This window comes from Penicillium antarcticum (genome assembly GCF_028974205.1).
Source record: "Penicillium antarcticum strain IBT 31339 chromosome Unknown utg000008l_segment0_segment0, whole genome shotgun sequence".
NCBI classification, from domain to species: domain Eukaryota; kingdom Fungi; phylum Ascomycota; class Eurotiomycetes; order Eurotiales; family Aspergillaceae; genus Penicillium; species Penicillium antarcticum.
The window spans coordinates 345,000-372,382 of NW_026695306.1; the positions used below are offsets into that span (position 1 = coordinate 345,000).

General features: G+C 47.6%; 9 protein-coding genes across 9 annotated transcripts; 5 read left to right on the forward strand and 4 right to left on the reverse strand.

The window, feature by feature from the left end:
• Positions 1-517: 517 nt before the first annotated feature.
• N7508_007672 (SRPBCC domain-containing protein) lies at positions 518-1,076 on the forward strand (the record flags this gene model as incomplete). The annotated part of the gene is made up of 3 exons (XM_058465736.1): positions 518-571; positions 635-784; positions 843-1,076. The coding sequence occupies 3 exons, from the start codon at positions 518-520 to the stop codon at positions 1,074-1,076; spliced, it is 438 nt and encodes a 145-aa protein (XP_058317064.1).
• A 510-nt stretch (positions 1,077-1,586) lies between these two features.
• On the reverse strand, positions 1,587-2,210 carry N7508_007673 (uncharacterized protein; the record flags this gene model as incomplete). Its single annotated transcript, XM_058465737.1, has 1 exon — positions 1,587-2,210. One exon carries the CDS (start codon positions 2,208-2,210, stop codon positions 1,587-1,589), a length of 624 nt encoding a protein of 207 aa, XP_058317065.1.
• A 2,041-nt stretch (positions 2,211-4,251) lies between these two features.
• N7508_007674 (sulfite oxidase) lies at positions 4,252-6,020 on the forward strand (the record flags this gene model as incomplete). The annotated part of the gene is made up of 2 exons (XM_058465738.1): positions 4,252-4,472; positions 4,544-6,020. The coding sequence occupies 2 exons, from the start codon at positions 4,252-4,254 to the stop codon at positions 6,018-6,020; spliced, it is 1,698 nt and encodes a 565-aa protein (XP_058317066.1).
• Positions 6,021-6,840: 820 nt separating this feature from the next.
• N7508_007675 (beta-glucosidase) lies at positions 6,841-9,338 on the reverse strand (the record flags this gene model as incomplete). Its single annotated transcript, XM_058465739.1, has 2 exons — positions 6,841-9,116; positions 9,173-9,338. 2 exons carry the CDS (start codon positions 9,336-9,338, stop codon positions 6,841-6,843), a joined length of 2,442 nt encoding a protein of 813 aa, XP_058317067.1.
• Positions 9,339-11,317: 1,979 nt separating this feature from the next.
• Positions 11,318-13,249, reverse strand: N7508_007676 (hybrid sensor histidine kinase/response regulator; the record flags this gene model as incomplete). The annotated part of the gene is made up of 1 exon (XM_058465740.1): positions 11,318-13,249. The coding sequence occupies one exon, from the start codon at positions 13,247-13,249 to the stop codon at positions 11,318-11,320; it is 1,932 nt and encodes a 643-aa protein (XP_058317068.1).
• Positions 13,250-16,014: 2,765 nt separating this feature from the next.
• On the forward strand, positions 16,015-17,858 carry N7508_007677 (uncharacterized protein; the record flags this gene model as incomplete). The annotated part of the gene is made up of 5 exons (XM_058465741.1): positions 16,015-16,433; positions 16,492-17,102; positions 17,156-17,402; positions 17,451-17,574; positions 17,631-17,858. The coding sequence occupies 5 exons, from the start codon at positions 16,015-16,017 to the stop codon at positions 17,856-17,858; spliced, it is 1,629 nt and encodes a 542-aa protein (XP_058317069.1).
• Positions 17,859-18,146: 288 nt separating this feature from the next.
• On the reverse strand, positions 18,147-19,263 carry N7508_007678 (MFS multidrug transporter; the record flags this gene model as incomplete). The annotated part of the gene is made up of 3 exons (XM_058465742.1): positions 18,147-18,338; positions 18,506-18,690; positions 18,858-19,263. Coding segments are annotated over 3 exons (783 nt in total), but the record flags the coding sequence as incomplete, so codon positions are not given.
• A 1,719-nt stretch (positions 19,264-20,982) lies between these two features.
• On the forward strand, positions 20,983-22,537 carry N7508_007679 (uncharacterized protein; the record flags this gene model as incomplete). Its single annotated transcript, XM_058465743.1, has 2 exons — positions 20,983-21,802; positions 21,867-22,537. 2 exons carry the CDS (start codon positions 20,983-20,985, stop codon positions 22,535-22,537), a joined length of 1,491 nt encoding a protein of 496 aa, XP_058317071.1.
• Positions 22,538-24,578: 2,041 nt separating this feature from the next.
• On the forward strand, positions 24,579-27,129 carry N7508_007680 (cytochrome P450; the record flags this gene model as incomplete). The annotated part of the gene is made up of 8 exons (XM_058465744.1): positions 24,579-24,771; positions 24,840-24,972; positions 25,028-25,060; positions 25,134-25,429; positions 25,483-25,727; positions 25,773-26,044; positions 26,098-26,415; positions 26,631-27,129. The coding sequence occupies 8 exons, from the start codon at positions 24,579-24,581 to the stop codon at positions 27,127-27,129; spliced, it is 1,989 nt and encodes a 662-aa protein (XP_058317072.1).
• Between the last annotated feature and the right edge of the window lie 254 nt (positions 27,130-27,383).

The following is a 27,383-nucleotide window of genomic DNA, read 5'->3' on the forward strand; positions in this document are numbered from 1 at the left end:
AATGCGTGTATATTTGTCTGCATATCTGTATATATGACCCCTCACGAGTTGGACGGATAATTTCTTCATGGTTGCCTTTATGTCAACCCCATGGGGTTTTAATTCATGTTGAATTTTGATTTACCTTATATACCGCCGTAATTGTCAGTCCATCTGATTGCTACCTTATCACTAAAGTCTGGGGCTACTAGACTGATGGTATCATCCAAGGGCTTTCTTGTATTGACCGGTTAGGCTTGGGTTTCCTATATTTAGGTAGTTTTGAGTTACATTTATGTGATCCTCTCATATTGATTATCTTTGCTATCCCACAGTAAGGCAGAAGAGATTATCGGAACCCCCCAAAGACGTCACCATCGGCCCCTTTAAGGCATGTAAGCCTATCTGCAGCCACAATGGACGCTAGCATGGATCTAGCAGGGATGTGCACTTATACTAATTCCACGCTCTGTCTCCCTAGTTTTAAGTAATCCCCTCGCCCGCGCCTTCGACCTTTCTGATTGCTACCACCGACACGATGATTACCAGCACGATTGAGATTGCCGCTCCTCCCGCGAAAGTTCGTGATATTGTATGTTGCGGCCCAGTGTGAAGTCGTGGCCAAAATGAGGCACTAATCCACCTCCGATCGCAGTTGCTTAATTTCTCGGCATATCCCGAGTGGCACACGGAATGGCTGAAGGAGATCAAGGTCCAGGACAGCAACAAGACCCCCCAAACGCTCAGCGACGGAGATAAGATCCAAGTCAACATTGAAAACTTCAAGTTCGTGGCTGATGTCAAGGTAAACAATCGAATTTCAACCCATAACCACGAAAAATATGCTGAAGATTACTTTTCAGGAGAACACTGAGAACATATTCTCTTGGCAGGGCCCGCCTGTCTTCACCATTGCTGGTCTGCATAAATTCCACATTGAGCCAGCTGACGATGGTGCATCCACTGTTTTTACCCAGACTGAGGATCTCAAGGGTCTTCTTGCATTCATCATGAGCCCTTCGCTGCTTGGAAAGAAAATGGCTGCCCATTTCGACATCTTCCACCGGGATCTTAAAGCTCGGGCCGAGCAAGCCTAATTTTGGGGACAATCTTGGATGGGGCCATTTGCTTATAGGCACGGCTTCGTCGATTTATATGCACGCACTGCTATTTTGTTTTCTATGACCTTTATATATCCTGCCCCTTTTATTGTTCAAGTATCGTGAAATGGAAAATGAATAATCTATGCGCCTATTCCGAACCAACCTCCCTGTGTTTATCCGTAAACTCGATCCACGAAACATACGCTTTTCGTATCCGGTAAATGTCTCTAGACTGAATTCGCCAACCAAGCAGCTGTTAAGTCGCGCAGTGCTCGACGAGAAGAGGGAGAACGTGAGCAAAAGTTATTACAGTCTTCAGGATGGCCGCCCGGTTTACACTGCATTCACCTCTGCCAAGCTTCGTTATCTGTCAGAGTGAAGCCCAATTGTTTCAGATACACGAAGCTGTGCGCTCGCAGATCATACATGATGTAGATCGTCCACTACTAGTACTGATCTGACCTAATCGTTATTTTCTTTCGTATCTTTGCTGTATTAGAGCTTCTAAAGCCTAGCATCGACACCATCCTCCAGCTTATCGGTGGCGTCTGAAGTTCCAATCTTGGTAGGAACCCATCCAGGATGCACAGAGGTGACCGAGGTGCTCTTGAACCGCCTCGCCACCGCATTAGCAAGAAGCATGACATGGAACTTCGAATCGCAGTAGGCTGGGAAATCCTTGAATTCGGTTTCCCCGCGCTCAAACCAGAATATATCCTTCAAGTCCGTATTAGCCTCTCTGTGTAGGACAGAAGCAATAAAGGTAAGTCGTTTGGGGGGTGTCAAGAGACAGGTAAGAATATAAGGTGCGAGAATATTCACGAAAACCATAGCTGGCACGCCAGTATCTGGCGTCTTGCGGAATGGTCCGTAGAGTAATCCGGCATTAAGAATGACAGAGTCGAAGGCACCAATCGTGTTTGCTTCCTCGGCCATTTTGCGCGTCTCTATCACGCTTGTCAAGTCTGCAATCAGGACGCCAGCGGCTCCAGGGCATTTTGCCTTGGCATAATCTGCGCGCACTTGGTTACGCGCATGAAGATAGACTGTGTGACCTCGCTGAACCAGCTGACGGGCAGCCTCAAGGCCAAAGCCATCCGTAGAGCCTGTTATCAGAACACGGACCATTCTTTAGCAAACGGTACAGTTGAGATGAGAATAGTGGTAGAAAGATGTATCTGCAAGGGCCTCAACAACAGGGCTGACAAAGGAACTTGATTGGGGCGAACTCGCGTCCAATTCTGTGAAAGAATATATTGCAAAATGTGGAAAATTCTCAATGGAAAAAGAAAGACTTGCTCATTGACAAGTGGAGGAAATGGGCTTCATAAGTTTAGGTCGGTGGAAGGGGGCAGAATAGAGAATTGGCCCCCATCGGGGAGGTTTTTAGGAGCAGGGTGAGACATTAATCACGCAATCTGTCTCCGGTCCATTCGAAAGATCCCGGCTGTATGTGGCCGGACAAAAAGACATCTGAATTGTGGTTTTATACCCGAATCAATCACATTTCCTTACTAGGCTTTTCTCACCCGTCCCCTTCAATAACGGCCAGACACGATACGATTTGGAAGAAAAAGAAGGCTTCCCCGTCGATGGGCTGCCACTGATTATCTCTCCGTATGATATCATGCAGCAAAACGTCGGGATTCGGAGACGGTTGTAGGTGCCGCAGAAATTGGGTGTCATGCTGGTAATGAATCTGAGACGGCCCTTGAACCCAGGTATTTAATGTTTTACTAAATTCGTTTCTATGATCGGCGAGAGCGAGCCACTTTATTTTCGGATATTTCTCTCGGATCACCGCTAACATCTCCTGATAGGAAAAGTAAACAATCTCTGGTGAGGTCAATATTTGGGGCTGCGACGACAGGTCCACCCCGTCCTTGGGCATGCAGTACAAATTCCGCAGATTGCAGTACGAATTCCGCAGATTGCAGCGTTCCGTAACACTGATCCGTAGGTAGTCATGCTGGTGATGAAGTTTACCCGTGAGAAATTCCGAGAAAGGCTTGATGGTAGGTTCGTCAAAGGATCGCTGACGCCAGGATGTCTAAGGAGGGGTACTGGTCAGATTACGTGATTGCCAAGGGGGTTCATAAGGACCTACAGAAAGTACCTCACTTGGTATCTAATGCAGAAGAGGTTTTGATAGTGCGATGAGCCCGAAGATTCTGAGATAGCCGAAGTAGGGATACTGTTCGCTTCGTGAATTGATGCTGGCCCATAGTTGAAAGAAGGGGTTTCTTTATCCGAAACGAGATAAGTTACTGATAGAAGTAGAAATGATCGCAGCCCAAGCAATTCTCAGCATAACGAGGTCTGAGCGCAATTCCAACGCATCATGCACTTGTTATTCCAACCGGACGTCAAAGCTAGATTACATTTCTGCTGAACAACAGATTAGTTAATGTCCAATCATTGGCACCCTTTGTACTTCTCAAAATTGTTGTATAATGAGCCACCAATCACAACTAGGACGGTATCAAGACCCTAGAATAAATCAATCGGTCTGAAGAAGCGATTTGTTCTTCGTCCGCCCTCAGCAAAAAGCTGCGGCTTAATCACAAGCGGTGAATTCCTCTTGGATGGAAGATACCCAACAGAATTTGTCAATAGTCCTTCACATTATTCTGAGAGCAAGGGGTTTCCATATCCATGCCAGATAGAATCATTTCGAGGAATTAAGTTTCAAAAAGGTCAAGATACTAGCTGGGGCTTCCTCCACCTCGCGTCACCTAAATGAACGGGATTTACCTGTCAAAGCCGATCTCTGCTTAGTATCTCGAAAAGTTGGGTACTTGTTTGATTTTTGTTTGATTTTTAATGTATCCTTTATTTTCATTCTTATCTTTCAGGCATAATTCTTGGATTGACATGCACCAGTATTGTGGACTAGTTCGAGTAAAGTCATGAGGTCATGGCAATACTTAAACATCATTCCTAGGCCACCGCACGAATCTCACTGGATGTGGTCTAAATCTGCACCGGAACGAATTCCTATGTGCCGCTAGGGGTACCTACCGGAATTTCCCACTCCCAAAAACGTAGCATGACTGACATAAGAAGCTATTGGGCACCCCTTAGATGATTGCCTCTCAGCCAAAAGACCACGATAACATTCACAATATCGTACGGCTTGTGATACATTCTACTTTACTATTGATCCACCATGGAGTTGTCAGCTGAACTGGATACCACCAATCGTCCTGATGAGTGGAAGATTGAACAGGGCATGGCCGGCGACAAGCTGCCTATCCTGGACCAATCTGAAAGTGAAACTGTCCACCTTTACCCTCCCCCGGTGTCAAAATTGATGAAAGATGAAGAGGCGATCGCATCGGTGGGTGATCGCGCCAAGCTTTTCACCCGCGAGCGTGATGGTTGGAAAGGGTATTGCTGGCCCAATCACATAAAACACCATTCTCGTGACCATTAAGCTAATATATTGTATGGGAATATAGATACGTAGAGTGGGAAAACTACCCCGAGAAAAAGGCCAAAGCGAAAAAGATCCTCAACTCGCAGACATTCGACCCATGCCCTGATTTCCAGTTCGGACCAATCCCAGGGACCAACCCCGTTCTTCCGGGCGATGATTTCAAGGAGTGGCATGCTGCACTCGGAGGTGAACTCGCCACTGTTGCAGATGATTCCTGGAGGTGCGTTCTTCGTGAGAAACATGCAGATATGCTGCATCTCCTTCAGTTCCCTTACAATGGGGAGCCGCCCAAACGCCTGGTCACCTCGAAAGCGATCACCCCAAATCCACTCCATTTCGTCAGAAATCACGGCGGCATTCCTATTATAGACAAGGAAAAGTGGGATCTGTCGCTAGATGGGCTGGTGAATCACCCAAAGACTTATAAGTTCCATGATCTCATGGATGAGACTAAGTTCCCGCGCATGGAGAAGACGGTCACTATGCAGTGCTCCGGAACTCGTCGCATTGAACAAATTTCCTTATATGGTGGTCAAGGAGATGAGGTTCCCCAAGCACCGTGGGCTGAGGGTGCTATTGGGACAGCTCGGTACGTCGGTATCAGCTTGAAGAAGCTGATCAAGGACTGTGGTGGTCTCGTCAAGCCTGCGAAACATCTCGAACTTTATGGCGCTGAGACCTACGTCAAAGATCTTGAAGTAGGAAACTATGTTGTCAGCGTCCCATGGTCTAAAGTGAAGGCCAATGAGGTTATCCTAGCCTGGGAGATGAACGGTCAACCTCTACCCAAGATCCATGGATATCCGTTACGGGTGGTGGTATTAGGATATATTGGAGCTCGAAGCGTCAAATGGCTTTACCGCATCAAGGCAATTGAGAATCCATCCAGCGCCCCGGTTCAGAGCAGGGAATACCTGTACTTCAACCAACAGGTTGGCAAGTACAATCTGCGACCCACAGATGGCATCCAGATCCAAGAAATGCCAGTCAGCTCGGCTATCATGAGCCCATGGACAAAACAAGCGGTCGTGCACACAGGCAAGATTCGATGCAAGGGCTGGGCCTACTCTGGTGGTGGTCGATGGCCTGAGAGAGTCGAATTGTCCGCAGATGGCGGTTTCAGCTGGTACGATGTGCCGCCAGAGCGTCTGTCCAAGAAAGGAAAATGGACCTGGCGCACCTGGGAATTCGACCTACCTTGTGATGTCGAAGGATGGATTGAGATTGTCTGCCGATGCTGGGATAACTCCCTCAACACACAGCCGCTCAATGTTCGCGCGGCGTGGAACTGGGGTCTGCATGTTACTTCTTCGGCTCATCGTATCAAGGTATATAGCATCAACAAAAGCCGGGAGCTTACGAGGAAGCGGTTGGATAAGTATGAGCAGCTCGGTATCCCTTTGGCTCCTCTCACTCGCTATGAGAATGTCTCGGGTCAGACACCTGAGGAGTACGAGCAGTATTGGAAAGAGCATGATCCACGGGATGTCGATGAATAGTTCTTCTCAACTGCAATTGTTTGACTATGCCTGAACAATTGACTGAAGGACTCTGGTGACACGATAATACCTGTGAGAACCTCCAATTTGTGAGCTAAGAGGAGTTAGAACGGAATGTCGTCGAACTCACAAAAAGCACGATGATCAAAGAGACATATCCAGCAGCCATTTTTAGGTATCTCTCTATCCTGAGCAGCCCCCAGAAGAAGATACACAATGACCAACAAGAACTGGGCTGGAATAGTTCTGCCGTTCACAATTCTCTCTCTCGCTATTTTCGAAGATATAGAGCCATAAAATTGTGCAAATATACGCCAAAATGGTAGCACCAAGACTGAATTTGGAAGGCAGGATGCTCGGGGCAATAAAATGGGATGAAGTTCTCATATCTAAAACGTGAACTCCTTGAGTTTGCTACTAAGAACTATATAATGCGACTGTATCTGGTCGATGAAATGAAGCAAAGACTTCTGCTCATGCTTGGAGAAGAATAGCGGGAGAATCATGTGGTGAGTTCACAAAACCCTTCAGCTAAAGAGATGGGACAAGGAATGGGGTTTTTTTTTTTTTTTTTTTGGTTTTACTCTCGAACTGGTCAACATTTCTTGTGTTGCTTCCAGCGTAGGCATTCCTTCTAGTGCAGGCATATCTCTCTCTGCCGATTGATATATACGCTGCATAATCGGCCTCATCTAGTACAAGAATAAAATTTGAAACTAAAGTAACATTCATCGCTATACAGCATTCCAAGAAAAGTGGACATCTAAGCGTAAACCTCATAATCTGTACATAAAAAACAGGCTACACATGCAAGTTCTCTTCAAGCCGAAACAGGGGTAATAGTAGTAGTCTCCTTCAGATCCCGACTGCTAAAACCAACCCGGAGAGTGAACTCGCCCTGAGGAATGAGCCACTTCTGTGTGATGACATCCCAGTAACTCAAATCACGACGCATCAACTCAAAGCTGACATCACGCGACTGACCAGGAGCCAGGGAGACCTTCTCAAAGCCGCGCAGCTGCTTGATTGGTGTTCCCTCAGGGGCACTGTCAGGGAAAGTGACGTACAGCTGGGGAACGGTTGCGCCCTTGACGTCGCCGGAGTTGGCGACTGAGACGGTGACGTTGTAGAGGGTTTCCCAGAGGGCGGGGTTGCCACCTGGCCTGATAGGCCGCTCTTCGGGGATGGAGGTGATAGAGTCTGCGACGGCTTCGGCTTTGATGTCGGAGATGTTGAAGGTGGTATATGAGAGACCAAAGCCGAATTCGTATTGAACGGAGATATTCTGGGCGTCGAAGTAGCGGTAGTCAATTTCGAGCTTCTCGTCGAACCAGGATTGCCAGTCATCCGCGCCCTTGGTGGATACACCGGTGGTGGGAGGGGCGTTGTAGTCGCTGCCGTTCTTGGCGATTGTGTAAGGCAAGTGGCCGGCGGGGTTGACGTCTCCGTAGAGGACGTCGACAATGGAGTTGCCGGATTCCTGGCCGGGGTAGTGGGCAGCGAGGATGGCAGTGACATTGGGGTTGCTGGCGAAGGGGAGAGTGTTGATGCCGGAGGAATGCGTGACGACGACAGTGTTGTTGCAGGACTTGGCGACAGCCTCAACGACGGCGTTGCCCTCGTAGTCGATGGTCAGGTGCTCGCGGTCAGCACCTTCTTCGGCCCAGGTCTTGAGGAACACAAGGCAGACATCCGGGGTGGAAGTCCAGAAGCTGCTGACAGTGGCGGTGGCAATATCGGTGTTGTTCAACCAGTACTGAACAAGCGACTTGTCTTCCTTAGCGCGAGACTTGACAGCCTCCAGAGGGGAGACCAGGTATGTGAAGCGTCCAGTTCCTGAGCCACCACCGGCACCGAGAGTACCATACTCGAAAGTAGCTTCGTTGACAGGACCCATGGTGTTCTCACCAGCATCGTTACCAAAGACAGCGATGCTCTTAGGAGCATTCAGAGGGAGAGCACTGTTCTCGTTCTTGAGCAAAACAGTTGCCTCAGCTGCGAGGTTGCGGATCAACTTATGGTGGTTTCCACGGACATCACGGCTTCGCTCGCCAGTAAGGTTGAACTCGCGCAACCAGGTCGAACGAGGCGAGAAAGTGTTGAGATCGGCAGAGGAAGGATCCACACTGGGGAAACCCTCATCCTGGCCGAGCCAGTAGTAGGGTGTCATGATACGAAGAATCATATCATTCACACGAGACTCATCCACGGTTCCGTTCTGGACAGCATAGGTAACATTCTTTCCGAAGAAGGAGCCGGCTTCAGGGACCTTGCCATAGGCGCCGAGACCACCGGGCATGTTCATATCAAGACCACCCTCGATAGAGGCAACTCCCGAGTGAGTACCACCCCAGTCAGACATAACGTAACCCTGGAAGCCAAGCTCCTCCTTGAGCAACCCATTGAGGGCCTTGGAGTTCTCGCAGGCATAGGAGCCGTTAAGGCGCTGATATGAGCACATGAAACTGGCAGCTCTGGCGCGGACTGCGTTAGCAAACGGCCACAGGTATAGTTCATGCATGGTTCGGTCATCAATGTTAGAGGAGACGGCCTCCTGAATGACATCTGTAAGTGTGCCATTGGAGTCGTAGGTAGGGTTGCGCTGTGTCTCTTGCTCGTTACCGATGAAGTGCTTTGCGGTGGCTTGCACGCCGGCATCTTGGTGGCCACGGATAGTTCGCTCCATGGCAACACCTGTCAGGTAGGGATCAGCCGCGAAGCCTTCCCAGTTTCGGCCTGCGTAGGCAGAACGTCCGAGAGGACCAGCCACGGGACTGAGGGCAATATGAGCACCCTTGGCCTTGAACTCTTGGCCCATGGCATATCCACGTTTGTAAAGCAGATCTCTATCCCAGGTGGATGCGACGGTTACACCGGCGGCGAAGACACTGGCATAATCGGCTACTCGGATGGCCAAGGGACCGTCCTGCAAGCAAAGACCGGGGAAGCCCAGACGGGGGATGGCGACAATGTTTCCCACACAGGGGCCTGGCTGGCCGGTGACCATATCAGCTTTTTCCCCGATAGTCAATTTGGCTACGAATTCTTGAGCTCTGGAGAAGGCTTCATCCCAGCCGCCTGATCCGGTAGCATTGGCTATAGTTCGTGTTAGCATGCACGATTGAAATGGGGATTGACTAAGAAGAACATACGTGAAGGAAGGACGGCAGGAGAGTGCCCGTAGGGGCCCAAGATGGTGGTGTTCTTGGGCTGAACATAACTGAAAGCATCCTCACTTCGAGATGTCCCATCGAATGATTGGCCGTTAACCACTGTGGCAGCCAACAGGGCCGAGAGCATAAGTTGACTGATGGCCATTGTGTCGATACTGCTTGCTGAAGAGGGGATTCATATCGGGGATCAACAGTACTACTTATAGTCTCAGTCTGTATCAAAAGTAAAGAGGGAAATTCGACTGCCGGAGTTCTGCCGTAATTTGGTCCGGGGTTCTACCGGGCAATTTCTTAGCGTGGGGACCCCACAATCTCACATTCCCCCCAACAATCTGGGGATACATGCACACTGTCTCCTGCATGCAATCCCCATATATGACGCATTAGTGCCTTTCTCTTCGGTTCTGGCGTCCCTGAGCCATCGGTCCAGGCGGTTGCCAAGTGCTGGCCACTCACTTCGTCGGCTACCCGGACTTCGACCCCGTGAGGCATTTTAAACGATCACCATCTTGGCACCTGCAATAAGCTAGCCGTGGTCTTATTCCGAGAACTTGATCGAGGAGAAAAACGCTAGTAATTGCCAAGGAACGTAATTTGTGTGCACTCCGGCATTACTTCGGATGTCATGCCAAAGTTTCTGAGCGCCACCAGGTCACTGCGGGGAATATCACGACTCGTAGCAAATTCATTTGACGGCCCGATCTCGGATTGCCTCCGTAGAGTCATTTCTCAGTGGCCGGAAACGCCGTTTCCCACCGAAATTGACCACTCTCGCGGATTTTGAGCACGGTTCTTCGGTGTCGGATACCTTCATCGCCGGTGACCTAACTGCACTTGGACAGTCTACCGAGAAATAATCTCGGCATGTCGCAGCAACGTCTAAAGTTGAATAATTAGAGATGGAGAGTATGAAACAATCACACCCCCACAAAACCATTGCTGTTGAGATTGTCACATATCAAGGGACCAGCAATCAGTGTTTTCTCCCGCAACTTCTGTCTCCATCTAATCAAGGTTCACTTTCTTACATTGATCCTCTCTGTTTACGGATCTAGGTGCTATCCCATCGGGTTCGAGTAGATGGATTTCGGGTTCTCGACTGTGGGGAGTTAAATTAGTGAACTTGTACACGCGGCATAGATCACCCTAATTTCCGGCATCGAGGTCATCACCAGACCGTGTCTTCTCGGCACTGCATGCCCCGACGTGTTGTGGTGGGGGCTAGCAAAGAAGTTGCGGAGAAGTTGTAAATAGCGTGATTGTTGGCAACATTGAGTGTGGGACAATAGTGGGTATTGTGTTAGAAATTTCATGTTCAGGCACTGTTGGAACGTAGAGGGTCTTCCTGGCGAAATAAGAAAGCATTTCGGTATTGAGACCTTCCTTTGGCGGAAGAAGCGAATATGTGGGGAAGGTAGGTGGGGGTCGGTCCGGTTCGTCCAGATAATGTAGACATAGAAGAGCATTTACCACAGTGCTGGCACCTAAGCTCCATGATTTCTCCCATTTAAACAGTCGAATGATGTGTGATATCGGTATGTTCAGACAGCCAGGGTAAAATATGGTTCATGTCTCCCTTGGTAGGACAAGCAAGGTCAAACTCACATGACACATAAAGAAGCGGAATTATTATAGAAAGGTTTAAATTAACCCGTGTTAGTAGCCCGGCCGAATTCGCATATGGCCCTGGCCGGTATCGCTGGGACTCTGGAAAGCGAGGTAGGCTGCTTCGCCGTGGTCAGCATTGCTCCAGAAGTCAGGCCAAAGACTACAAAGCAGAGAACGCTAGAAAGCATGAATGTAGTGACAAACTCATGAAGACTCATGTTCGAGAGAAACTCGGGTGTTGTGAACAAATATCAAAAAAGAGCAGGCAAGGAGACATGGCTTGGAGCAAGAAGTCGAGACTGAGCCATTCTGGCTTTTTCTTTTTCTTTCTTTTTTTTTTTTTTTTTTGCTTGCTATAATGGGCAAGTTCATCACTTTGAAAGAATCCTGTTGCCACAAATTTTTGAAAATAATGGTGTTATAGTGGTGGTACAAATCTAATAGTAAGATATAGATATATAAGGGGACGAATTGTCGTTCAGCAGCGAGTCGATCTGCTCCACAAGTTGTTATTGCTCAGTTTTTCGTCTTGATCAAGCCCTTAATCTTCTGAATAAGCTCCTGAGTACCGTAAGGCTTGTGAATGATGTCATCCATTCCAGCACTCATCATTTCCTCTTGTTGCGCCTCCCTCACATTCGCTGTCACGCCGAGCACTGGAACATGCCCTCCAGTCTCCTTTTCAATGTCACGAATGACTTTCGTTGCCGAGTTGCCATCCATCACAGGCATCTGTTGGTCCATAAGGATACAGTCAAATGCAGTGTTCTGGCTCATATCGAGTGCCTGCTGGCCGTTGCATGCCTCAGTGATAACAAATCCCTGTGCAGTCAATTTGCGCGACACGATTCTCCTATTGATGAAGTTGTCTTCGACAAGAAGAATGCGCTCGCCGGAGCCTTCTTTCTCCATGTCGAAATCACCTGGTGTTCTTAAATCATCACGACTTAACTGATCATCGTAGACCTCACGCGCGATATTCTGTGTCCGTGTTGTTCTTTCGTCATCTGGCGCGCCCGTTTCTGCCTCTGCAACCTTACCGACTGGAGGATTTTCAGAGATGTCAGGTTCTTCGGTAGATTCGTTGACTCCGTTCATTTCATTGCCGAGCATTTGAATGTCTGAAGATAACTTGTCCAGCTCGGAAGCATGAAGCTTGCCGTGACCTTCCTCAGTTGTGTCGGTTGTCCGGCGGACCTTGAAAAAGAAGCCGAAAGTACTTCCGTGTGCTTCCTTCGAGCTGACTCCGATCTCGCCTCCATGTAAATGGCAGAGTTGCCTGCACACGTTGAGACCGAGCCCAGAGCCACCGTAGATACTCTCAGTTCTGGGAGTGGCTTGATTGAAGCGCTCGAACAGTCGCTTCTGGGCCTGGTCCGTTATCCCGATACCGGAGTCCTTGACGGCAACCATGATATATACAAATTCACCCTCTCCCCACTCGGGTGTGTTTGTTGCGTCTTTGCGGAGTGCTGCTTCACCAGAATCAAAAAAGACGACATTTGGAGGGTAGGAGGAAGGGCGGTCGATGGCAGCTCCCATGGAGACTCGCAGGGTTCGTTCATTTCCAGATTTGGCGGTGAATTTGATGGCATTTGAGAGAATATTAATGAGCACCTGGCCCATGCGATCAAGATCAGCCATGACCCAGTCAATCCCGCAGTTGCCATACGAGACATCAACCTTGTATTCAAACTTGATTCTCTGTTTTCTAATTTCGGGTCGGAAAATGGAGAGTGGAGTGGTCAGGTGTCTTTTCGGTTGAACTTTGTGGGGAGACAAGGAAAGCATAGAGGCGTCGAGTTTGGAGAAGGTGAGAACATCGTTGACGATTTTCTTTTGGTGCGTGATGCAAAGACTAATAGTCTCGGTAGCTTCGGTGATGTCAGATAATGAAATATCCTGTCCCTTCTTCTTATATATTGCTTCCTGAATGTCTTCCGTGCAATGAAGTATGGCGGAGAGGGGGTTTCGAATTTCGTGACTGATCATATCGATAAACCGCTCTTGTTGCTTCTTGCGATCCTGTGCCTCCCGCGCAGCCTGCCTCTGGACAAGCTCAGCCTTCTTCTCAGGTGTGATATCCGCGATTGTACAGATGAATAGTCCATCCTCGCTCAAGCCGAAGCACTGCACATCTTCGTTGTCCAACGGTTCCAATGTCATGACGCACCACATCGAATCCGGGTTATGGCTATGGTATTCGATCCGCAGGGGCTTTTTTGATTTGGCAACTTCTTGGTACTCAGTGGAAACTCGTTCATAGTCATCTGTATGAACCGATTGCAGCCAGCATTCGGAGAAGTTCGCGCTCGCACATGGTATCAACCTTCGGAATCGACGGTTTACGGAGATCAGTTCGTATCGATGGTTTAGGATGGCGACCCCGTTCGGGAGAATATCGGCCAGCTGTTGTGCCGTAACATTTCGATCGAAGTTGAACGTCATTGATTGTCTCGGAGATAACGGATCGTGCTTCTTGTAGGGATGAGGCGAGACCGTTGCTGTCAGGTCTTAGATGGCCTAGTATATACTGCCCTCAAAAGATACAGCTGACTCGCATTTCAGGCAGAATGGCAGTCCGTGGACGGTAACCGAGTTCGAGTTGAGGTTCTCAACCGGGACGACAAAATGGGAAGTATGACTTCAGGATTAATTGTATCACAGTCTCATTCCAAAGATTCACAAATTTACAGGAGGTGACTTTAGAGGTCGTGGGGATATACTATGGTCGCTTGACTCCCCTCCGAGTTTGTCTTATACGTCATTAATGTGGAGTTTGAGACTTCGATGAACTTCCAATTGCACTTCTGGATGTAGAGCTCCATGAGTTGTTATTGGACGGGAAAATTAGCCTGAGTGCCCAATAATTCAGGCAGACAGTATGACGTCAGTGTACCACTCCGCTTTCGGCAATTTGTTCTGTTTGCCTCGTTCCTGACCCTGGCCATTCTCAGCCATCGCACGCTGCAGTACTACTCTCCTTTTCCTTCCAGTCCAGACTCTTTTGATGCTCTGTTTCATTGTTGTGCCACTCATGCATCAGGTATATGTGAGTCTAGCCCAAGAATTTAGTTAGCCCTCGGGCATTCCGGTATGAGACCCATTTGGGCCTGAATGAATGTTTCTCCTAGGGAGGAATATTTGCCAAGTATCATTCTTGAGACATCTCGTAGGGAGAAAGCAGACCAAATGAGCAATTAATGCACTATGCTTGCACCACAAGACTCAAAAACCCACCGTATGACTCAATTCCCGACATGAGAAGTGTGCCTGGGGTTTGAGATTTCCTTGCACGTCTTATCATATCTTCTCTCGCGATTAATCTGCTTTGGTTGAGTTGTACGTCCCTACATGTCTGAGCGACTTGTGGTGTACCACTTGACAGTGAGAGTCTTGATCGTCGAATGGGAATTTGAAGCCTCCACTCGTGGGTGGAGTAAGTCGGGAAGAGGGCGGGGGGTGAATGTTGGACCCTGAAACAGTCTTGAACTAATTTCAATCCTACCAAGCTTGTGACCTCGCGCAACCAGTATCATAGTATGTATTTCAGCCTTGGGGATAGGAGTGAAATACTAATGGGTTCTCTTAGCAGCAAGAGGAAGATGGAACATTGCTTGCGCAGAGTGGCTGATATTTTGACAGCGATATTCTAGACTGCATGATAAACAGAGCCCAAATTGAGATTACCGGAGCCCAAAATTAGTGTCAGTGAGCCACGTACATTGATTGCTACGGTGAGGCATTTGTCGAAATCATAAGAGTCTCGAATCTATATTTTGAGCAACAAAATACCCTCGCCGATGATCACCGACTTCCATTGCTTGCGAGGTAAGCGCTGAAATGCGAAACATGTTGAAACTGCAGGACAAATGCACTTCGTGCATATGCTTATGCAACGTGATAGCCCGTGAAGCGTATCGCAGGTTAGTATTGGCGAACTGTGTTCAGGGCAAGGCTCAGTCCACAGATCTATGCACCTTAGACAAGTATTTGACAGATGAGGTGAGTATTCGACATAGTTCTAAGATCTACGGTTGAAGATCAAAGACCCAATATAATATTCTCACGGAATGGTGCTTAGATCTCGCAATAATTGCCGATCCTCGGGCGGTTGCGGATCATTTGGTCTAGGCTTTGATTGCGTTCGGCAGTTTGGCAAAGCTATATAGAAGGTTCCCTCAAAATATAGACCTGAGTGAGGCTTCTCTGGGTTGTTTCAGAGCTGTTATTACTATGACAAAAGTCAGAGCATTCAGACATTATCGATAGCTATGCACAGCCAGTGGGGCATCAGCCGTCGGTCCACCTCAATGCAGAATTTAGGAGGGCTGTGCGCAAACTGCTAAACGCAAAATCGGAAAGACCTTGATTGATCGGAATTTTTGAGAGCGGAGCAGACAGTACTCCACTAGCCCAGGAGAAGAGTGATCTAGAAGTCTGCCAGGGGCGACACGTCTGGGATGAGCTGTCGAGACGGGAAGAAAAATCAGCGTGGCGAATCCCGTCGAATCTTTACTTACAAACCAAAGATTAGTTATTTCAAATTTCGAGCTATTGAATCGAACACAATGAACAGGAGAAAAAGAAAATAGATTTTAAGACACATACAGAGTCAGCATAGTTGAGCATATTTTTTCGTACTTGTAAATGCTTACGGAGGTAGAAGCCCTAGGAATTTGGCGATGTGCGGGTAATTTAGCCCTACCACCGGGATCCCGGACCACAAGAGTTCGGCCCGATAACATAACGCTCGGGTGCCGCAAACTAAGTTTTTTAGGGTAACCCTACAGTCAAGACACTATGTCAATAGCATTTCTGATGCATCGGTTCATATTCGTAAGCTTTAAGCTACAGATAACCTCGATGCGAGCACAAGAATTGGGCTGAACATACACAATGCGTTATCAATGCACGTTTTTTTAGCCCAATCCATAGATTTATCTCGCATGTGTGAGCGACGGCTAACCAGTGGATCATCTTATCCACTCCCCGTGGGTCGTCATCTTCTCAAAATGGTAACCCGAGTATCTTGCTCCAGTTTAAGATGTTTCTCAAAAGGGTAATCCGAACAACTTCAATCCACTTTTTAAATTGGAGCGATTGAAGATTTTGATTTTTTCGACTATAGTAGATCCTATATTAGTATGGGAGTAGATGCCAGTGCTACCCAGCACATCCGTTTTCATCTTCATTCAATTTTCACATCCATAATGGGCATTGTTGACTATTTCAGTCGACCGCGTGGCCACCAGGCACAAGATGGTGATGGTACTATCACCCCAAGCGAGCCTAAAGTAATTGAGCCTACCATTATCTCCAGTCCTGAATCTTCCGGCACTGCTACACCTGCGCTTATGCTTCCCTCTCCTGCTGGCAGTGAGGACCCTCTTATCTTTGAAAACATCCCACACCAATTTGGTCGTCTCGGTTCTTGGAGAGGATGTTTGATCTTGCTTGTCACTTCCGGATCTCAATTCCTCGATAATGTATTCATGACAAGCGCCAACATTGCTTTGTCGTCAATCCAGCAAGATTTCAAGGTTTCCAGCACCGACCTGCAGTGGATGATTTCTGCATACACTTTGACATTCGGTGGCTTCCTTCTGCTTGCTGGCGCTTTATCTGACCGGTATATCTTTCTGTCTTTCTATTTCTCAGTAGAATATTCCTTTTACTGACTACCACAGATACGGTCGAAAGAAAATCCTCTGTATCGGTCTCGCCTGGCTATCTATTTGGACCCTGGCCATTGGATTCGGTCAGTCCTTCATTCAACTAACAGTCTTCCGTGGAGTTCAGGGAATCGGAGCAGCACTTACTGTCCCATCTGCTATTGGAATCATCAGCTCCTACTTCAGCGGTGTCGACCGCACCCGTGCCCTGTCAATCTATGGAGCATCTGGCACCCTGGGATTCTGCACTGGGCTCATTTTCGGTGGTTTCCTGACTTCCTCCTTGGGATGGCGGTACATCTTTTATCTGATCGTCATCATCACTGGCTCATTGGGGATTCTTGGCTTCATTGTCCTGCCTAGCGATGTTCCCTCTCAAAAGAAACACGAGCGTATGGACTATGTTGGCGCGGTGATGTCTACTGCTGGCCTCATCCTGCTTCAATTCGTCCTCTCAAGTGGCGGTACCTACGGTTGGGATCAGCCATTTATCATTGTGTTATTGATCATCGCTGTGGGTCTTCTGGTTGGATTCACCATCCTCGAGAAATATATCAGCAACCCCATCATGCCATTGTCCTTGTGGAAGATTCGCAACTTCGCTGGCCTCTGGGTTATTGGTTTCAGTAAGTCCCTTCATACATCAACTTTATGCCTGGGCATCGCTAACAATCACTAGCTGGCTATGGTACCTACCAGAACGTTATCTATTACATTGTCCTTATCGCGCAAGAAGTTGACAAGCTTAACGCTGGCGATACTGCCCTTCGATTCTTGCCCATGGGAGCCATTGGATTCATTGTCTCCCTCGGCACAGGCAAACTTCTGGAATACATGAATGGAAAGCACCTCCTCATCGTTGGTCTGGTTCTAGCTGTGGTCGCTCCCATCTCCAGTGCTTTAACTTCGAGCCCGGAAACAAACTTGTATGTAAATCTACATTGTTTGTGAAAGAGATATATTAACGGTCGCAGCTGGCTCAATGTTCTTCCCACATCACTTATCAGTATCTCGTCAGTCTCATTCATCTTCGTGACGACTAGCACTGTGGTGCTTACGAGTGTACCCGTCGAAGTCAAGAGCTTGGCTGGCGGAATGGTCAGTTCTCTTATTCTCGATAATTTTGAATGCAAGTTACTGACAATGTGAAACAGCTCAACACTGCATTCCAAATTGGCTCCGGAGTCGCATTGGCCATTTCCGCTGCCGTCACCGACGCAGTTGATATCCAGAAAGGACATAGTCTCGCAGAGCAGTACGCTACCGGCCTCTGGTGCTCTGTCGGACTCGCTGGCTTTGGACTCATAATCGGATTCCTTGCAGTTCGACAGAAGGGCATTGGTCCGAAAGACAGACTCGGGGCCGGCCCAGTCGCTATCTAATATCGTTTCAATGGCTTTTTAGATGCATATTCATAGATTTTAGACGATAGATTATTTGTTTTTGTGGTGCCCCGTCATGTGGACTTGTCGCGGATCAGCGTTTGTTAGGAAGGAAAGGCGGATTCAGCATGCGGTGTCGTTTTAATATCATTATCAATTGCTCTTTTTACTTGGACAGTGACCGTTTGATTCTCCCGATGAAGTAGTTCAATACGTCCATGTACAATCTATTTGAAAAATTCAGACAGAGTCCTTACTCCACTTCCACCGTGCCTGAATTTGCCTTCCCTAAAAGAAGAACAGAAAAGGAACAGTGATCAATAAGGCAGCAAAACATCCAAAAATCGTGGTACCCCACACAACGCCAATATCACGATGCATAAGCATGATGGATAATGGGAATGCACTTTCAGACATGGGCCTTACGAATGTATTGGAAGCCACAGCACTGGTACTAAATCGTGTGATAATGTCGACCAACTAGTTAATTGCAGCCTGGAAGATACTCATAAATATAAATCCGGTCAGACCAATACCTATAATTAAAGGCGAATAGTTGATTTTAGGTGACGATGTCACTACCAGGAAAAGCCTGAAAGTAGTTTCCAGAGTGAAGCTTAAATTTCAATAAAAATAACGAGACCAACCGTAAAAGAAACCCCTCCTACCATCATGGGTGACAGACCTGCTTCTGGAACTGGTCTGTTGCCATTCGCCTTGAACTGTTCGAAATAATATTTGGTGTTATAAATTTTGACGCCGGCCGCAAAGAAGATTCTAATCAGCAGGGAGATGAAAGGAAGACTGCCAAGAACAGGGCGCCAATGATGAACTTGCTAGAGTTCCAAAAGTTCCAGGTAAGAAAAAACTTATGTGAGCACAGTCCGGATGTCTTTTGCTGTGGGTCTTTTGAATGAGAAAATGGCAGCAACGAAGTAAAGCTGTATATAGTCAGACTTTTGAAACGATACACCATTCAGAAAGACGGGGAAAGCCTACTAGGATAACCACCCCCCTTACGACCGTATATTTCACTCAGAGGTGCCCAGACCAAGGACCCGAGTCTGAACCCGAACTTGAGCATACTGATACCGGACGCTGCAACCTCGTCGCTAACCTGGATCTTCTTCGAAACTTGTACCAGCACTGAAGCGTGAATGGCCGGTACGAAGGTTATCCAACAGGTAGTGAATCTGTACAATACTGCTGTGGTGACTTTCTTGCAAAATGGCCAATTCATGGGACGGTAGGGGCCATCTTTGCCGTCGAAGTCAACTAAGACTGTCTGTGGTATTGCATCATATAGAAGGGGATGAGATAGGTTCTTGTGTTCCAGTTTTGATTGGCTTTCTAGGACTTTTTGGTGCTCAATGGACAACTTGTTGGCACTATCTTCAGATGCAGAGGCTGATGAAGGGCTGTATTGTATCTCCGTGGCGAAAATATGGCTGAGCAGTTAGATGCTGAAACATCTGGTATCAATCCTGTGAGAGATTTAACAGACGCAACTGAGTGAAATTGATCGAAGTGCTGTCTCAGGAGCCTGAATGATTATCTCACAGCCTCGCCAAATAATGTTTACCTTGATTCGATGAGAGCAATAAAACAAATGTGTACCAAAGTGTCTCCCAAATTATGCCCAGCCAATTTTTTAGTACTGTTTGTTTCGCGGACCCATAATCAGAAAAGAGAAGCTTTGATCAAAAAGTAGAAATACGGGGAGAGACAACCTCTGAAATTTGAAAACATGGTGCTCATTCACACATATTGGGTGGCCATTCTTGGCTACCAGCAAAGCTTCACTTTTAGATAGGACGTTAGTTTTTGCACGAATAGCCAATAGACGCAATAATCTCTTTTTACTTCGTATTACAGTAGCCTGAAGAAACCTCAACTTTCGATGTAGTCTTCCATTTAAAGCTATCCGTCAAACCTTCTGGGATACCTTTTTTTCCTAATCGGGACTAGTGATTAGCCGGAGATGACCGGAATTCCTCGACAAGGTGAACGGCATGATAGAATGGAGTTTGTATTTATTGTGTTTAAGTTTTCGCTGTCCTGATCTTCTGACCACGCTGAAAAAAATAGTTGTTAGTATTTGACTACGAGGTTTTTTACTTTCGGGTACTACAGGAAAGGGGCTGGCGTATCATTCCATCTGAAATTCCTCGCCCCTTGGCAGCCATATATAACCAATCAGGTGCAAACCTTTGAGCTTTGATACCCTACTTCCTAAGGTAAAGCTCGGTTCAATTTGCGTTTTAGTTCCGGCCAGATTAAGGTTGCAGGGTTGTTCGAACCTAGACAGGGGTAGACCCGTTAGTCTACCATGGTTGAACTCTTCGTAGCTTCTATTCAATAGTGGCGCCCTTGAACAAACTTTCATAGGTTCTCGCCTTCGAACATAAGTTTCATATCTTACGTGCATAACCTTAACACTGCTCTATCAGTCTAAAACTATCAAAGCCCCGGGTGACTCCAGTATCAAATTCAACCCCTGCGGAGGATAACTTTTCTCTAGCTTCTAGCCATTTTGACAAGGCCCCTTGCTTGGTACTTGAATGCCTGTCAGCTCCCCGCGCTCATGCCCGTGGCGAACAGAAACAAGCAGTCCAGGCCCCTTTTCATTTTCTGGTCACTAATCGTGTCTCCTCCATTTGTCTCCTTTTAGACATTCTTAGACTTAATCACAAGTGCCACCCAATTTGGCTTTTCTGCGCCGGACAGGTATGTCTCCGAGTCGCCTGGCCTTCGAGTGCCCTGGCCAGATTGGTCCAGGCCTACATGTTTTCTTTTTGGACATCCACGCTTTTGTCATTACCTCGCTGAGGGAATATTGTGCAAAAGACACGGAATGCTCGTACGCCCGCCCCAGCAAGCCGCGTTAGCCGGATTTCATGCACTTTCCGATGTCTTAAATATCGGAAAATTCACTGATCTGACAGCGATTTATACTGTGATTTCCACTGAAAACATCCTCATCGCGTGGATCATTGTCGATCACGCCGATCTTGCACTTGTCAATCTAGTGACGCGTACCTTATATCTACCAGGCGTACCAATGACACGATATCTTGGCCTTAGGGGCAATAGCCTCAATATTGCAGCAATACTGGGTGTTCTTATGCCTGGAATTCTCACAGTTGGCTACAATGCCTCATCACTCGGAGGTGTCCTAACTCAAAACAACTTCGAAGCCCAGTTCCCGGAGATCGATATCGTCAATGCCGAGAACCAGTCGCAAGCATCAAAGCTCCAAGGCACTGTTGTAGCTGCCTACACAATTGGAGGATTTCTGGGAACACTATCCTGTATCTGGGTTGGTGACAAGTTTGGCCGTCGCCGCACCATTATGGCGGGGTCGATTATGCAAGTGATTGGGTCTATTCTCATGGCTGCTGCATGGTCACTCGCTCACTTGCTTGTTTCCCGGATAGTCCTTGGTTTTGGTACGGGCATTCTTCTTGCCACAATTCCTCTTTGGCAATCTGAGATCTCCCCAGCCGAGAAACGTGGTGCACATGTCGGCATGAAAGGAATTTTTAGCGGGCTTGGATGCGCTCTTGCTCTATTTCTGGACTTTGGGATGTCTTTCACTCGTGGAAGTGTTGCCTGGAGATTCCCATTTGGCTTTGTGGTGTTGCTTTCCCTTGCTATTTTTGGCTTCATCATCCTGCTTCCGGAGTCCCCTCGGTGGTTGATCAGAGAAGGCCGCATCTCTGAGGCGAGCGAAGTTCTAGCGGCTTTGGAAGACACTTGCGTTGATGACCTATCCGTTGAAACAAAGATCAAAGATGTTCAAATGTCTCTTGAGCTGTCTGGCAAACCGTCCATCGGGCAATTCTTCCACATGGGTCCCCAAAGAACCTTTCATCGGGCTATACTTGCTGGTATGGTCATGCTGTTTCTGCAACTTACAGGTTCCACTGTGACCACCTTTTACAGTACGTATATATGCCTTGAAAATTTTATAAATGGAACAGTTCGGCTAATTCTATACGCGTTCAGCAACTGCGATTTTCGAAAAGAATCTCTCACTTGGTAATTCAACATCTACCGTTCTTGCGGCGGTTTACCAGCTTGTTGGCCCAATTGGAGGTACCTTTTGCGTTCTCAAAATTGAAGGCTTTGGTCGGCGGGTCCTACTGCTAGGCAGTGCAATCGGAAATGCTGTGTGCTTGGCCATGGTAGCCGGTCTTGGAACCCAAAGCGAGAACCCGCTCGCAATGCGCGGTGCCGTCTTTTTCATTTTCCTCTTCCATTTCAGTTATATCATCGGGTTTGGTGCGATACCATATCTCTACGCCACAGAGATTGCACCCTTGCATCTCAGAACGACTATCAACAGCTTCAGCATCAGCATTTCCTGGGCCGTCAGCATCCTCATCACTAATGTCACGCCACTCGCCTTCAATACTATGGGGCAGACATACTTCGTGATATTTGCAGGATTCAATGCGGCTATGGTTCCTATAATCTACTACATGTTTCCAGAGACTGCAGGACGCAGCCTTGAGGAAATGGACAAGATCTTTGCCCTCTCTAGGGGCATGTTTGATGTTGTGAAAGTGGCCAGGCTTCTCCCCCATGGGCAGCCAAGCGATCTTTCTATTGAGAAGGATCTTGTATCCGAACTCAAATATCCAGAACTTCAGCTCCGGGAGGTTCACTCAGTTTGACACTATCCTTGACAGAATCGGAAGAGGTACATAATGCCTTATGAAGCAATGAGGAACACATTAAGATATGAAATTCTAGAAATGCTACTGGTTGTATCAATGTCACATTTCTTCCTAGTTGAATCAATTGATGATGAAAGATTATCAATCTCCACAGCTTCCACCGGAGTTACTCCCTTTCAGGGTAGTAGCATTCCAGAGCCCGGGGCATATGTACCGCCAGTTTCCACCGGATGGGATCGCCAGGCTTCATATAGACATTCGCTTTGCACCGAAAGCATGAGATCAAAGAATCGATCAAAGATCCTTTCGGGTCGGACTGTCTGTTTCCCGGAGAAAATAAAGCTGAATTTTTGATACGATCAATGATGACCAACTTCAATAACTTGTTGGACATAAACTGGTTCAGAAATCTTGCTTGATTCCGACTTTTGTCAATCTACACGAGTTGATAATTCCATCGTCAATCGATATCTCGTATACAATGCAGTCAAATTCACTCTAACACGGATTGCCCGTTTTCCCCCGGGAACAGAATAGGCCGACTGCGTTCTAAATGCTACAATTTTGAAAGATCTCTGAAAATGGGTACCATGGCGTACCTGATTCGGCTTTGTCACCTTCCTGCTTTCGTGAAAGAAATCTCTCGCACTTTTCTTGGTTACTTTGGAACTTTGCCGCAATGCTTTCATGAAGAGGTCTGAAAAAGCAGGTTACAAAAGGTAGCTTCGAATATGTCGGGGAGGGGGGAGGCAATGATGCGGGACTCACGTTTCAGGATGCCTCTGGCGCTCCTATCGAAAGCAAGTCCTCATTGCGATACTCTATCGGACCCATCACGATTTCCTGCTCAATATCACTATGATGATTGGTGCTAATATCTATTTCACATGTGAGTGCGACACCCTCATGCTGAGCCTGACATCGCCAAGCATCATCTATTATGGCTAGTAGTTGTTCCATTGGCTTCAGCGGACAATATGCAGGCAATGTGAGCTTCTGGTACGCTACATATGCTGCTGCAGGTATTAGAATATGAGTGAATTCTTGTCCCTAACGACCTGCTTAGGAGTCACGAGGGCTGCAGGTGGGACACGATCTTAATAAAGAGCGGGTAGATCCTTGACTTTGGGCGCCGATAAGAATTGCCACATCCTCTCTCTCTCCGGGCCCACTTAAACCCCAAGATCCGTGGTATCTATGTGCAAAATGTTTCTTGGACATCTCCTCTGCATGCTTTTTTGAAGAGGATCAGAAATTTCAAACCCCCACAACAGTGAATAAGCTAGTGGTTACCCAACCAACTACTAACTTACCGGTGTGTGGCTTGCATGAGGCCGATAGTCGAGTAGGTTCACCTGGATAAGTTGAGATTGAGAGCTACTTTGCGGTCGCACGACCAGGAGTGAAAAAGTGAGTCTTTTATTGACGTAGTGGGCATCAAGGCGAGAACCCCATAAGTTGCGCGACTACCGCACTATAGTGACATTGTAGCTTCCTCACTTCGTAGCATAGTGCTACAAAGAGATAGGGAACAATTTTCACCGTGCGCGTAGCGTGGCAGTGCAATTAAAGCTTTGGATTCTGGAGTGGGTCAAAGCCTTGGTTAGCGATTAATTTTGCACAGAGGAAAATATTATCATGCGGCTTAGAGGGGCCTCTTCTGGGCATGCATATCTAGCAAGGGCTTGAAGGGTATGAGAATGTGGATAAGGGCCATTCTCAATCGATGGTAGTGATAGGGTGCCACGTCTATCCCGTGTCTCTAGCGGATCATCGTAAGCCGCTAGCCCGCAATTAGCTCCATTCGCTGCCAAAAGGACAGGCAAAATTCATGCCTATCGGGCTTCGTGCAGGGATTCTTAGCGTGGCAACCGTGCGATTTCGGAAAAATTGCCAATCAAGGCAAATGCTATAGACTACTAAAGTAGCGTGCTTAGCAATTGGGAATACCTAGTGAAAAGACGGTCTAAACTGGTCCCACATATAAAAATTCAGGTTCTCCCTCAAGGTGACTGACCGATCTCTGTTACTTTTCAAGATGAATTTTATCGTTTTGTTGAGTTTAACGCTGGGATTCACTGTCATCTATGCTGCTCTTAACTCAAGGCGTAGAAAGTCACAGCGGCTGCCCCCGGGGCCCGCGCCGATGCCTATCGTGGGCAACGTAAAGGATCTTCCACCCAGTGGCAAACAGGACTGGGTACACTGGTTGAAGCACAAATGTACCTACGGTAAGCTGATCCACGAAAATCTATGTTGCCGAGGACACACTAATTCCAAATCCCTGACATATTTGTAGGCCCAATTAGCTCGATCACAGTATTGGGACAAACTATCGTGATCGTAAACAACTCGAAAATCGCACTGGACTTGCTGACAAAACGTTCATCTATTTATTCGTCGCGTCCCAGAATGACCTTCGCGTCTGAAATGTGAGACTTGAGCCACAGAAAATGAGGGAACATTGTTAATTCATTTCTTCGTTAGGGTGGGATGGGAAAATGGACTTGCATTCCAAGGGTACACCGAGCGATTCCGCGCCTATCGCAAAGCCATTCAGCCAAACTTTGGCTCGGACTCAGCAGTTGCGCAGTATACGCCCCTGCAAGAAGTGGAAACCCGCCGATTTCTTTTCCGCGTGCTGCAAGATCCTACAAATCTTTTGCAGCATGTCCAAACGTGTGTTTCATCCCGAGTCCAAACTTTTATACGACCGGAGCCCTGACACAGATCACAGTGAGGCCGGAGCCGTGATTCTTAATATCGCCTACGGCTACAGAGTGGAGCCTTTTGGTCGAGACCACTTGGTCCATATCACCAACGAGGCCCTCGATGAATTTGGCAAAGCTACGGTACCTGGTGCCTGGCTTGTGGATATCATCCCCGCATGTATGCTATCATCAATCTTCGCAGTCCAAAGTTCCTGTAACTAACCCGAACAGTGAAATATGTTCCCAGCTGGTTCCCAGGAGCTGGTTTCAAGCGGACTGCCAAGCTTTGGAGGGAGCATCTTGTCGGTATTGCCGACAGACCCTATGAATTTGTGAAGCAACAAATCGAGAGTGGAAAGTACACGCCGTCCTATCTTGGTGATATGCTTAAGGACGGTTTCCCTGAACCGGGGTCGGAGAAGGAACTGGTCGCGAAATGGACCTCGGCCTCGCTCTATACTGGTGGCGCAGACACTGTACGTTATCTGCAGCCGTTTCTTGAACATTGCTAATAGATACAGACCGTCTCTTCTATCAACTGCTTCTTCCTCGCCATGGCTTTATTCCCAGACGTCCAGCGTAAGGCACAAGAGGAAATTGAGCGTGTGGTCGGACAGAATCGCCTTCCAAATGTGACGGATCGTGCAAACCTCCCTTATATCAACGCCGTGGTGAAGGAGGTTCTCCGCTGGCATCCTGTCGCCCCAATGGGTCTTCCGCATATGTCGAGCGTCGATGATAACTACGATAACTACTTTATTCCGAAGGATTCTATCATTTTACCCAACATCTGGTAAGATACCCACTACCCCCAATGTGTGCCAAGGTCTAATTGATCATGAAAAGGGCTATGATGCACGATCCTGATGTCTACCCGGACCCCATGGAATTCCAGCCCGACCGTTTCCTCGGCGAATATCCCGCGCCAGACCCCAAAGTCATTGCCTTTGGATTCGGACGTCGCGTTTGTCCTGGTCGTTTCTTGGCCGATAAAACGGTATTCCTGACTGTGGCCCAATCTCTTGCGGTTTTCGATATCAGCAAGCCTGTACAAAGTGGTGTGGGTGTCACGACACCGCACTTCGATCCTGGCGTTATCAGCCACCCTTCCCCTTTCCAGTGTGAGATCAAACCTCGCACTCCAGAACTTGAGGCTCTCATTCTGTCTGTTGAGCAGGATCATCCTTGGGAGAAGAGTGGTGCGGCTGATTTACAGAAAGTTGGGTATTGAACAATAGGCTGCAGCTATCAATCAATCAATCAAAGTTCTATTAGCCTGTTGCAGCAGATATTACCTTTGGCGTATCATCATATTTCTCTGGCGACCCGCATGATGAGGGCATAGACGGGAGCGAACGAAACATCCGGCGATCTCTCAGGACGGGTAGCTTGTTTAGCAGCGTCTGGACCTTGGATGAAACCTCGCTGGTTGTGGATGGAGAATGGGGAGACTGTACGCTTCTTTTCCCATTTGCTGTCTATGAGGCAAAAAAGAACCAGTCATCGGAGATCACTGTGAGAATGCAACTGAAGCTAGCATTCAATGCTTATCCCCAGATGCTGGATAAACTAGTTCGACAACCTGGAAAGATGGACGAGTATCATTCTCCTTCATCGGCCGCATTTCCTATTTTCGGATTTACATTTAGTGGAAGTACCTGGCGAATAAATGTGGGTTATCTGCCAAATTACGTCACGGATGACTCCGAGGACGATCCATTGTTCGACGAAGATAGTGTGGGTACTGAATCTACTCTTCTGCAAAGAACCAATTCAGCTGATAATCCGCCTCTAGCATATGAAACTGATCTTGTGGGGCAATTTTTCCTGTCGCCGGGATGCTGGGGAGCTTCTAGCTATGGTAGACCAAATCTATGAGTACGCACTTACCACCCATCGTTCTTTTGTCGCCCATCATCTCAAAGTATGGGAAAGGTTCACCAATCCTCGGCAGATTATGTGTCGTGAGAGCCCCCACAACTCCATTTCGCCAACCCAGGAGAGAGAGCTTGAAGACTGGTATTCAATCAAATGCAATGGTACCCAGGTCAGCAAACTGCTGAAGGAGGAAAGAAAGCGCGGTGTCTTACGGATGATGATACCAAGCCAACCACTCTCGAGGCCCGGCTGAA